This window comes from Diadema antillarum, unplaced genomic scaffold (genome assembly GCF_040938485.1).
Source record: "Diadema antillarum isolate AM-2024a unplaced genomic scaffold, OU_Dant_1.0 seq00001497_RagTag, whole genome shotgun sequence".
Classification (NCBI taxonomy): domain Eukaryota; kingdom Metazoa; phylum Echinodermata; class Echinoidea; order Diadematoida; family Diadematidae; genus Diadema; species Diadema antillarum.
Genome location: NW_027272234.1, coordinates 92416 through 104593, shown reverse-complemented (window position 1 = coordinate 104593; position 12178 = coordinate 92416). Strand labels below are relative to the sequence as shown.

General features: G+C 37.0%; 1 protein-coding gene across 1 annotated transcript; it reads left to right on the top strand.

Moving 5' to 3' along the window:
• Positions 1–633: 633 nt before the first annotated feature.
• On the top strand, positions 634–11479 carry LOC139710069 (autophagy protein 5-like). Its single transcript, XM_071622013.1, has 8 exons — positions 634–742; positions 1395–1522; positions 3468–3546; positions 4305–4404; positions 6252–6314; positions 9131–9222; positions 9721–9832; positions 10713–11479. Exons 1-8 carry the CDS (start codon positions 635–637, stop codon positions 10853–10855), a joined length of 825 nt encoding a protein of 274 aa, XP_071478114.1. The 5' UTR covers position 634; the 3' UTR covers positions 10856–11479.
• Positions 11480–12178: the final 699 nt, after the last annotated feature.

Genomic DNA, 12178 nt, shown 5'->3' with positions numbered 1-12178 from the left:
ATATGATACTATATCATATAGACAGAGTCTAGTAGGATTTGTATGAGATATTTAAACAGTATTGAGCTTTTAAATGTTCTTTACAACTGTTGGGTATTTCGTGGTGCATGGTTTTCATTATTTGTATGTGTCAGACGAACTAACCTATACCCCCACCACACTGTAAAATGGCAATGATCCACACCCTGCATTTACATTTATGATATTGATAATGGTTCTGCACAAAATATTTCTATATATTATAGGGCCTATATGAACCCACAATTACATTGATGTTAATCCATATATTGTGCCTTAATAAGCTAATGATTCCTTTTATGTGGTGAGGTACTTGAAAATTGCAGTAAAGATATGCGAATGCACATGTAATAACATACTTTGTTTGATTTTCATTGGGCAAAATATCTATAGTCATGTTATCATTCATATTCTTGCCCTCACACACAAAAGTTAAGAAAGCATACTTATGTTGATAAGTTGATCTGGTCAGACTTCTAACATTCTTTCATCAATTTGATTGCCAAGGTTTATGCTTGTCAGTGGTTGTCCTACTGCACTATACATAATCATGTCATAATTTCAAATTCTTGTCCATTTAATTTTAGAATCCTTGTTTTGAGAGGAGGACAGAGAGATGGCAGACGACAGAGAAGTCCTGCGTGAAGTGTGGGAGGGGAGAATACCACTTTGCTTTGTCTTGGCAGAAGATGAATCATCCATGGAGAACCCAGAACCATTTGTGGTAAGCCAATCCTCAACACTCCAAGATATCTTAGCTAATAGGTTGCCAAGGTGCAGCATAGAGATGACACATTTAATAGACCATACAGTCCATTTCCACTCCTTTGTCGTACACTGTGTATTTTTATGAATTGAGGTAAAAGTGAACGGACAGAGTCATAGAAGTTTCATCAATATTGGATGTGAACTATAGAGTTCATGCAAATAAAATGAGGTTCCGATGTCACAACCTCGCTAGCTTCTCAATCAACGTCCATTCTTTGAGTAAAATTACAATGAAGAACTGACTTCTATAGCATCAAATGACAATTTTGGTGTTGTACTAGAGCTGATCAATGATGACTTTTTTGGGTGAAGGATTTATAGATCCTGAATTATTGACCAAAATCATGATTTTTGTAATATCTTTGTGTTCAAACAAATGAGAACTTTGTGAGTTGAGGGCATCATCACTGTAGGATATGTACATAGATAATGTGGTTGTGATGAATATCACTGTGGTGACCACATACATGTAGCTTAATTTTATTTTTTCTTAAATCTTGGAATAGGTTTAAGGTCTATGGTATCAATTTATGAAGTTTGGAGATATCACTGTTTTGACCAGAATAAATTTGACTTTTTTGCTTTTGTTTTGTTGGTTCTTCCGTCAGTTGATGGTATCAAGATTGACATACATCACATTAGTCACTGAGAAAATCCAAAAGCACTTCAAGAAGTTTACAGCTATAGATGAAGGAGACGAAATCTGGTTTGAATCAGAGGGACAACCTCTTAAATGGTAAGACACTCTCATAAAGATTTTTAGCCTGTCTGTCTTTGTTTTGTTTTGTTTTGTTTTGTTTTGTTTTATTTCCCTTTTTATTTGGTTTTATATTAGATCAATCCAGAACTTATCATTATTACATGTACTTTTAGTCTTTTGGCACTCATACTTGATTTGAATGTAAGATTATTTGATTTTAAGCTCAAATAAGCAGAATGAATTTGTAAAGCAGCAATGAAGATTTTTATTGAAATTAAAGGACAAGTCCACCTTCATAGACATGTGGATTGAGTAAATGCAGCAATATTAGGAGAGCACATCAGTGAAAGTTTGGGGAAAATCTGACAATCCGTTCCGAAGTTATGAATTTTTTAAGTATCTGCGAAGTCACTGCTGGATAAGAAGGCTACTACAGTGTATGATGTCATATGCGTACAACGTTATAAGGAAAATAAAAAGAGAATTTCACAGGACTTTACATTTTGAATAAAGTGCACATTTCTTCAACTTGTTACTGACATATCTTAAGGGTAATATTATTTCCCCCTGCCTTCCAAAAGAGAGAAGTTGAGTGTTCTTTTGTTGTGCGAGAAAAGTGAAAATATGTCGAATTTTCTTTATTCTTTCTTTATATCGTTGTACACATGTGACATTACAAGCTATAGTAGTCTTCTCATCCAGCCGTGAGTGAGCAGAAACTTCAAAAATTCATAACTTTTGAACGGGTTGTCCGATTTTCCTCAAACTTTCACTGATGTGTTCTACTGATATTGCTGCATTCACTCCACCCATATGTCTATGATGGTGAACTTGTCCTTTCAATGATTCATTCAACAGACTGTGACCCATTTTCTATTATGCCCGTGGAGTATCAGATATCCATAAGTGTTATTAAATGTCAGATGAAACTTGTAAATACAATGTATATTAGAGTAATCTGTCATATATGATGGCAAACATAGTTTTTATTTTATATTATCTATGACAATCCTTATGTACATATTTGTAACATTCTGAATAATTCCACTTATCTTGTGATGATATCAAAATGAGCCTATTACTTTAAAAATTTTTGAAATTTCTGCCTGTAGATTTTAAAAAACAGTTAACCCGTTCCTTTTGCAATTCTCTGAGCGCCTTCAATGTCCCAAAACGAGATTCTTTTTGCGAGGCAACAGAGAACGGACAGGTTAGTAATCCACCTGTGCGAAGGCAGTCAAGCGGTACATGTACCCCCTTCCTGTGGTCAACTCCATGTGCCATCGAACAATAGAATTATTGATCGGGTGCAATGTATGAATAGAGCGTGCCCTGACGTGCTCACAAACTCTTTTGTTATACACAAAAGACGCACCTACAGACCATGTAAATGGGATCAGAGAAGTCAAATATCCATTGAGCTCAACCTTGATTGCTTTTTACATCTTTACACGAGTTTTACAGCAAAGCAAGCACACACTACCCAGGAGAAAATGCAAATAATACTGCGATATATGGAATTTTCATACACAAAGAAAACAGATATTCATAGAAGAAACTCTAATCTTTCTAGTACAGCCATTTTCCTGGGCATCGTAACACAAATTAATATGAATTTAGGCCACGAATGCAGGCACTGCTGTCTATATTTTCGCTACCTGGTATGCCAGGTTCCCATATATCAGTTGACGCCACGGGAACCTGGTATACCAGGTTCCCGTATGGAACGGCTTAACAACAGCTGTCCCTACCCTCTCCATATTTTAGAGCAAGCCCATCATCTAATTTGATACCATCAAATGTGGAAGCTGCATTCATCAATGATGATTCCACTGTAAAGTAGTCTGCTGAACAGGGGATATAGCAGAACAGAACTTTTGCATTGATATTGAGGGGCAATGTGGTATGCATGCATAGATTAGTATATTTGATGTAAATTCCAGCTTGATCAACTTATTTTCACCACTCTCTCTACATGCAGGCACTACCCAGTGGGAGTTTTATTTGACCTGTTCATGCATGATAAACCGCTGCCATGGAGAGTTACAGTACACTTCAAGGTAACTAGTGATAGACTATTGGCACCAACTGTAATTTTCTAAAGCTAGTATATCCATGGCAAGCCTTACAAAAATTGAGCATGGAGCAGCGAGCTTCAAAGTCTCCCTGATGCTACAGGAGGTTCCCTCAAAAGTGATATGTTCCTTCATGTTCTGCCAAATTAGATGGATTTCATTTATGTAAAAGACAAGGCTATGTATTTTGAAATCTTTATGTCATTCTGTTTGTGAATGTAACTGGTATTGGTCAATGATTTCCAATCTTTTGTCTCTCTGGAGATGTTTGGATGAGTCCCAAGTATATTCGGGCAGATGTCTATGGGAAATGCGTGTTGTAGCAAAATCAGCCCGTCCTCAACAGGTTAATAGTATTACCGCTGCCTAATTGTCCAGTCATAGTTAAAGAGCATACATACCAATCATTGCTCAACATTTCTGATTTCAGATTTTTTTGGCCGAGTGTGGTCCACACAGCAAGTCCTTCACAATCAGAAGAGAATTGAAGGATTTTGTTGCTAATGAATTCACCAATAATTACTTATCATGTTTAGGTAATGTCATTATAGTCACACACACAGATGAAAGTGTAGACCTGAAATTATGTGTGTGATTTTAAGTTTGTTTGTTGTTTTTTCTCACAGGCAATTGTTTGGGTGCAAATGTTTGTCTTCCAGTTGCTTTCCTAGCTTTCAATGCTGTCTTTTGAGTTTCTTTCTGTTCCTCTCTTAGTTTATCATTCTCTCCTTGTTGCTCTGCAGAATTTCCCAGAGGATGAAATACTGCATTGTAAAAGCAAAGAAGTGATAGAGGCCATGTACATGTCTTGTGTGAAGGAAGCAGATGTTCTCAAGCACAAAGGTAGGCTTTAATCTATCAGACATTGCAGCTGGGATGATAGCATCGTCCACAAAGAAATTAGATATTTGTCCACATTAGCAATTTAGAGCCTTTAGAAGAGCTAGCAATTTAGAGCCTTTAGAAGAGCTACCAAGTTTAACTCATTCTGTAGGAGGCTTCTTGAAAAACGAGATGTCTCTCCACGTCCTGAGAAAAAAAGTAAAAAAAGATGTACCCAATTTGAAAAGTACCAGTACTTTTGCCTATTGAGGTGTATTTAACCAAGGAGGTGTTAGAAAAGGAGAGACAACTCCTGCTCTCCTTTGAAGTCATGCGCGGCACCGCCGAGAAGTTATGCGCTTAACTACAGGTGGAAATCAGGTGCTTTGACAAAAGGGAGCATCAATAATGGGGATTAGCGCTCTCACATCTGGAAATACTTGCCCCTACTGCATTTCGCTCTCTCTCTTTCAATGTGATGGCAACAATGAATTTGTGTACCTTAAATTGGAGCAGCGAATCAAAATGCAGTGTAAAACTGACAATTTTAACAGCAAATAGTTTAAAAGCACGCTGGTGCACGCTTTATCGGAGTACTTTATTTGAAAGATCAAAATATCCCAGATTAAAACTATTAAAAATGGAAAACTAACATGCGGAAATGTGTGCATTATAGAAAAATATTAGGGTTTTAAGATGGCCCAATTTTCATTTCATTTCAATTTGCGCATTACGAAGAAACTAGAAATACATGTTTATAATATTGAATTCTTTCCTAAACTACTCTTAATCCATTCAAGTATTTCACTTAAAATTTTACTTGGAAATAAAGCTTGTAATTCAACGAAAGGTGAAATGCGTTCTTCGTCTCCGAACTTCGCCTTGCAACTAGAGCGGTGCAGAGCATGACTTCAAAGCATATAGTGGAATGCTAGACATCCCATTGTAACGCTTTGAACCAAAACATGTGTTTGTATGAATTACGAAGAGTTGTCTCTCCTTTTCTAACACCTCCCTGATTTAACAGACAGATATTTCTCTGAAAGCGTTCAAATCTCCTTGATTTTGGTGTTTCAATATTTGCAACCCTGCTGCAGCCCTGCATTACAGGCAAAATCATAGGCCTACATGTGGTGACCATCAGCAATATCTTGTATAATGTGGTAATTGACCAGTTACCTTTGGCTACCATAAAGTCCTTGTAGCTTAACATGCCTGCCAACTGTTACTATTAATACTAGCAGGAATATCCCCGTTTTATCAGGAAAACAGGATTGTCATTTGACTGTGAGTTCCTGTATCTTTGAACATCCATTTATAGGAAAGAATAGGAAAATTTGATAAAAAACATTGAAAACTTGTATGTCTACAAATATAGTCCCCTTTGTGTCTATGTGGTCTGAGGTCAGATGATATGGGTTAATGTTCTACCTGATCTTTGTATCGTATCAGATCAGTGTAAACTTGCAATAACTTAGTAAGAGTGACTCTTATCAGGGAAGAGTTTGTAGTGGACATATTATCAACTTGGGGCATAATTTTTAGTATGTCTGTATTTTTTTCTGTATAAACCAATGATAAAGTTAGGAGATGATGACATCATCACCTAATTTTATTTGACATATTATGTGCTTGCAACCTAGTCACTATTTTGTGATAACCCATTAAATGTTAATATTTTATGATTATCTATTTCTTGTCCGATTTGACACAATGTAGTGGTTCTATTTGTTTGATTTTACTCAATTCATTAAAGTCAACTTGAATATGTATTAGAGTTGCACTTTATAGGTTTAAGCATACATATTTCTATTCATTTTCATATTATGTACTTATTCTATTCATTTATTTTTAAATTTGATTTTTAGGGCATGTCATGAACAATCTGCAGCAGAAAGATCACAAACAGCTGTGGACGGGACTCCAAAGTGGTGAGTGTAAAATGGTTGATAGAGGGCACTACTTATCAATAGTTGATGTTTACACTTTTTCTTTAATTACACATTGACTGCTTCAGCATATCGTTGGTGGGGTGACAAAACCTCGTATCTCAATATTTGGTGAAAATGAGTTTTCTTCATTATATTGAAGCTAGGAACCATTACTATGTAATTCCCAATTCTTATATGCCCATCTGCAAAAATAAAGTCACAAATGATAAACAAAAGTTGGCTGTTTCCATTGACTTACATGTTATGGTAGCCATGTTTTTTAGCTCTCCTGAACATTTGACATTTTTGAGATACGAGGTTTTGTCACCCCACCAACGATATGCACCACCTGCAGTCACCCCTTTAAAGGACAAGTTCACCTTCATAAACATAAGGATTGAGAAAATGCAACAATATTAGTAGAACACATCAGTGAAAGTTTGAGGAAAATTGGACAATCGATGCAAAAGTTATGAATTTTTTAAATGTTTGTGTTGGAGCAGCTGGATGAGGAGACTACTACAGCTTGTGAGTCATATGCGTACAACAGTATAAAGAAAATGTAAAAGAAAATTCACCATATTTCACTTTTTTCGCATAATAAAAGAGCACTTGACTTGCCTCTTTCTGAAGGCAGGGGGAATAATATTACCCATAACATTTGTCGGTAAAGAGTCAGGGGAATGTGTACTTTTTTCAAAAGATGGAATTTTGTGAAATTCTCTTTATATTTTCCTTATATTGTTGTACGCATGTGACATCTAAGTTATTCATACGCTGCAGTAGTCTTCTCATCCAGCGGGTACTGCACAAAAACTTCAAAAATGCATAACTTTTGAACGGATTGTCTGATTTTCCTCAAACTTTCAATGATGTGTTCTACTAATATTTCTACATTCGCTCAACCCTTATGTTTATGAAGGTGAACTTGTCCTTTAACAAACAACAACAAAATCACTGCCAAATCCAATGCAACCTTTGTGGGTGTGTGTGTTTGTGTGTGTTTGTTTGTGTGCATGTTTGTACACATAGTTTTGCATACCGGTACAAGGGATATATATGTATTTGTAGATTATTACAATATCAAAAGAAAATTTTGGAACAAGAGAAAAACAGTAGGCCTATATGTCCATATGTGCAATGTCGTGGGTGTGTGTGAGAGAGTTTTTTTTTTTTTTTTTGCTTGGTTCATAGTATCCCTGTATCATCCTACACTCCGACTGTCCTGTAATCTCCAGTGATAGTGTCAAACTCGCTGCTTCCTTCAGTCAGTAGAGGTTGACAGTGAAAGCTCTCTTGCTGCAGAAGGCATTACTTCTGTTCATTGGTTGGATATTTATATGATATTGGATGGCCTTGAGATTAATACAAGGAAATATTGGACGAGCTATGCACAAATATTGGACGAGTCGAAGACGAGTCCAATATTTTGCTTAGCGAGTCCAATATTTCCTTGTATTAATCGAAAATAGGACATTCAATATCATCATTATTATCCTACAGAGGATTTTAGCAAAGAATGTTTTCACTTAGGCCTACCCTTTCTGTCTCCGACTCCGAGTGCTGTTCCTACTGTGTAGTGATCCTGACATGGGGTATGGTACATGTACCGGTACACTCTTCAGTGCAAGTTAATCCACTTCAGTCTCTGATAAAACAGTGATCTATTATCCAAGGTAGCCGTCATGTTACTGTTAGACCGATATCTAGCTAATTTAGACCAGAATTAGATGTATTTGTATCCGAGATCTGAGAAACAATTCACGTCACATCTACCGTAGATCGTGAAAGATCGAATTACTACTACCACAACTAGTTCTACTGTGCTGTATATAACGTACTTGTACACACGTACACGTACGTAAATGTACAGTAACTGTAATATGCATATCGCGCATGCAAATGCAAGCGCAGCGGCGGCGGCGGCCGGCCGGCTACATTATATCGCGCGCGGGCTATCTAGCAGTGCAGTAACGCTGAGCATGCAGAGCTGCAGATCAATCGTCGCCTTGCGCCTGCATGCACAAAAAAAAAGATGCAACTTGTTTTCATCAAACCTAAATTTAACTTCCTGTTATGAAAGTGATATTTTGAAAAATTGTGTAAAAAACAATTTCAACTAATTGATATATGAAATTTGTTTGTATAAACACAGAATTTTAGAAGAAACGATATTCTAGTTAATTCATGATTGACCAATCACAGACGTTTTTACTTCATATTTCAGGTCATCTCGTATATATCTCAACCAATCACGGTGCAGTTTATAAAAAACTTTGGGGAATCCCCTCTTGCCCTCCAATATTTTAAATATTGGTCGCCTCGGCCAAAATTATTGGTCGAGTACAACAAACCTTCTATGTGGGTCGGAGGTTATGAGGTGCGTCAACAAAATAACACTTGTATTTGAGCTCTAAAAATCCTCTGTATGGATAATAATTCCCCATATTCTATACATAGATAATCATGTGCTCTGTAGGACGACCATAAAGGAACAAAAATGCAGCACACAGATGAACTTACATGCAATGTCCATGTACACCGACTTTCCCATTTACACAGTGCTGCATTGCAGTAATTATTGCATTTTATCAAATAAAGTAACAATGTTGCGCAGTCCTTACATAGAGAAAAGAGAAATTGTTTGACTTTGGAATGACAGCAAAATTATTCACTTATTCAAAAACTGTCAGTTACAAACTCACAAGCTGAATTTATCGACTTCCACAGATGATGTTTTTGTGTAATGTTATGATGACTTTAAAGCCACCATACAACCACCTGCTACAATCATTTTCATTGGTTGTTTCTTTCAGACAAATTTGATCAGTTTTGGACCACCAACAGAAGGCTTATGGAAAGACTGAACAATGATCCTTTCAAATACATTCCATTCAGGATATACCAGGTTAGTGTGAAGATTCCTGAATCCTTGAAGTAACTGTTTCTTCTAGTGGACCACAGTGTTCTGGTTTGTATGCTCTTCATGTGTCAATTGTGTTTGTTTTGTTTTGTTATCTTGTTTTGTTGTGTTGTGTTTGTGTGTGTTTTGTGGCTTTACGAGTATTTGAAGTCTTGCATATGTTTTGTTGTGAGGGATAGTAGTCTTAAAACAAAGTGCAGGAGATGATCATGTCTGGCCATTATTACTGTACATGGTACATTTCTTTGCTGTTTTGTGAGAGTAAAATAACCCCTCAATGCATAATTCCCATATTCTCCTGTTCTTGCTTTTTTCTTTATTTGATCTTTTGTTAGTGTATTTTGTTAGTTTTTTTCTGTTGTATGTTTTGCCCAAAGTGCCAGTAATCCTTGTGTTTGATATAGAGTGTATACACTATTAAGTAGCTTGTAGAGACATATTGCTGTTTCCTTCACTGCCCCCTCCTCGTTCATCTATCCCCAGCCTGACAAAGTCTGCATCCAGAGGTTATTCAAGCCAGTCAGTGAGGAGGGAGAACCACTCACACTCCGTGCCTTGCTAGCTCACAGTGTACCGGACTTTTTTGGGGAAGGTGGTAAGTACTGACTCCTGATGTTTTCCTCAACTTTTACCTCCTCAGCAGAAGGTAGTTTTTAAAACTGTTGTGTCTCCAGACATGGTGACAGTTAAGTTTTCTGTTGACATATTGCCAGCCAAATCACGCTTTTGTTGTGGTTTCAATGGGAAGTACAGAAAAAAAGAAAAAGAAAAAAGAACTATGCTTAGAGTGACATTGGAAGAACAAAAGAAATAAGCAATGTTGGTATCAAACGTGTTATTGTGTCTGCTACATTCGCTTGTGTTGAGTTTTGTCACCAGTCAGCTCAGAACACACACACTCACGAACACGCAACAGTATGGCTTTGGTGGTTGAATTCTCTTTGGAGGACAGGCAACATTTTGTCTTCAGATTTTCAGTCATGTAAATTATTGATTGCTAGGTGCAAAAGTGTAATAGATGCTTATGTATGTGTACAAAATAACACTGATACAAATATGGGTATATGAGAATAGTACCAATTATGAATGAAGAAAGTAATCAGTTGTCTCACGATGTGCAAACGTTCTTCATTCATTCTTCACCACGATGAACCTCTTCCAATCTATAGTACCAATTATGTTGTGGAATAAGAAAAAAAAAGAAGAAATCAGAAATACTTCCATGATGACTTTCCAGACAATTTTTTTTTTGGCTTTAATGTGTGATTCAAATTGCAGAATTGCAGTTTTCTTTCATTATATTGAAATATCATTATAGCCAAATAGTAAAGTATGCAAAGATGTATAGATAATTTTGAGACCTGAATATTTACTTCGTTGTAACAAAAATGTCATTATAACCATGTTTGTTACAACAGGAGTACACTGCTTCACATCCATAATTTCCTTCAACTCCATGATTTTCTTGAGTGCAGATAATAAGGACTACAAGGTGCTTATCCATGGCATTGAGACGCCGCGGGACACACCGGTGCAGTGGCTTAGTGAACACCTGAGCTATCCGGACAATTTCCTTCACATGTGCATTCTGCCTACGCAACCTGAGAACGAGATTTGAGGATGTCTTTCCAAAATGCTTTCCGATGCAATATGCATGAATTGGACTCCAAAGAGAGAGGATGAATTTATGTTGGTGGTTGTCTGTCTGAGCTGATTTTTTTTTATTTATTTTTTTTTTGGCGACTCCTGATTTGCACACAAGGGAATATGCAGTTGAATTCTGTTGTTCAGAAAAATCCAATACATTATTGCATCAGTCTTAGCAGTATTTCTAGATATGTATGTTTTGTATTGATCATGCTTGTCTATGACCCACCTCACATGTAACAAGCCTGTTGTAAAAACACACAGCATGATACTATCTACGACTGCGAGAGGATTTCATGAGCAAAAGAGTCAGTATTTACTCGTAGCGCTATTCCATGACAAGATTAAAAACCGGGAAAAAAAGAACAATTGTATTGCTTGTTTCACAATATGTGCCAGAAGGATTTGCCACCAAGTGCACATCTTGTAAACATTGATACACACAATCATGTTCCACACATTGCACTCTCATCTCACACAAAGAATGGGAAATATATGTGACCCGCTACAACAAAAGGATTCGAAAGTCGGGGAAGGACAATTTTCTGAAAATGGCATGACATTATTCCCTTACCCTTCTACTTTAATTTCATATATAGCACAACACATAAAAGTACTCGGTTTTGGAGATATCGATGATTTTAATAGTACATGTCAAGTAGTTGAGGAAATCAGAGTTTCGAGAAAAACGGCTTCAAAGTTTTCCTTCCGACGCTTTCATGATCAAGGGGAGGCAAGACAGTTTTCACCACTTGACAATAGAAGACATGCTCCTAGCGACTTCCGTGATGTTCATTCAGGCCTATCACCAGCGGTCTACGCACAACCAATCAGTAATAAAGATGCCACGCACTGACCAATAAGGTCACTCCCTCGTTGCTAGGGGCAGAGTCTAGCTGCGGCGCTAAATCCAAATATTCGGACTTGTTTCTGTTACGTTGAAAGTCGGAAAATCATGGCCCAGAAAAAAGCTGATTTCTTGCCTTTCCTTTGATCATTTAGCTTCAAAATTTCGGCAGATGATAGACAAAACATTAAGCTACAAAATTATGCCAAAAACAGAAATCCGATTGTTTCGACCGATTTTGATGTGACCTCAAACTCGACTTTCTCGGCTCCGCCGTTAGCGACTTTAGGATCCTTTTGTTGTAGCGGGTCATATTTGTACCATGGTATTACAGAATCAACAAGTACCACTCGCTGCACACCAGGTACTCTACACAAGAGCAGTTGGAGGCAATATGGCATATCTGTCATTATTTATGTGCAGTGATAGGAAGGGTTTTACCCAAAC

What these genes read in the sequence shown, in the direction of transcription:
- LOC139710069 (XM_071622013.1), top strand. Translation starts at nt 635, where the DNA reads ATGGCAGACGACAGAGAAGTCCTGCGTGAAGTGTGGGAGGGGAGAATA. An exon ending in GAGGGACAACCTCTTAAATG is followed by an intron (nt 1,523 to 3,467) that starts GTAAGACACTCT and finishes CTCTACATGCAG; the next exon opens with GCACTACCCAGTGGGAGTTT. An exon ending in GGACTTTTTTGGGGAAGGTG is followed by an intron (nt 9,833 to 10,712) that starts GTAAGTACTGAC and finishes TCTTGAGTGCAG; the next exon opens with ATAATAAGGACTACAAGGTG.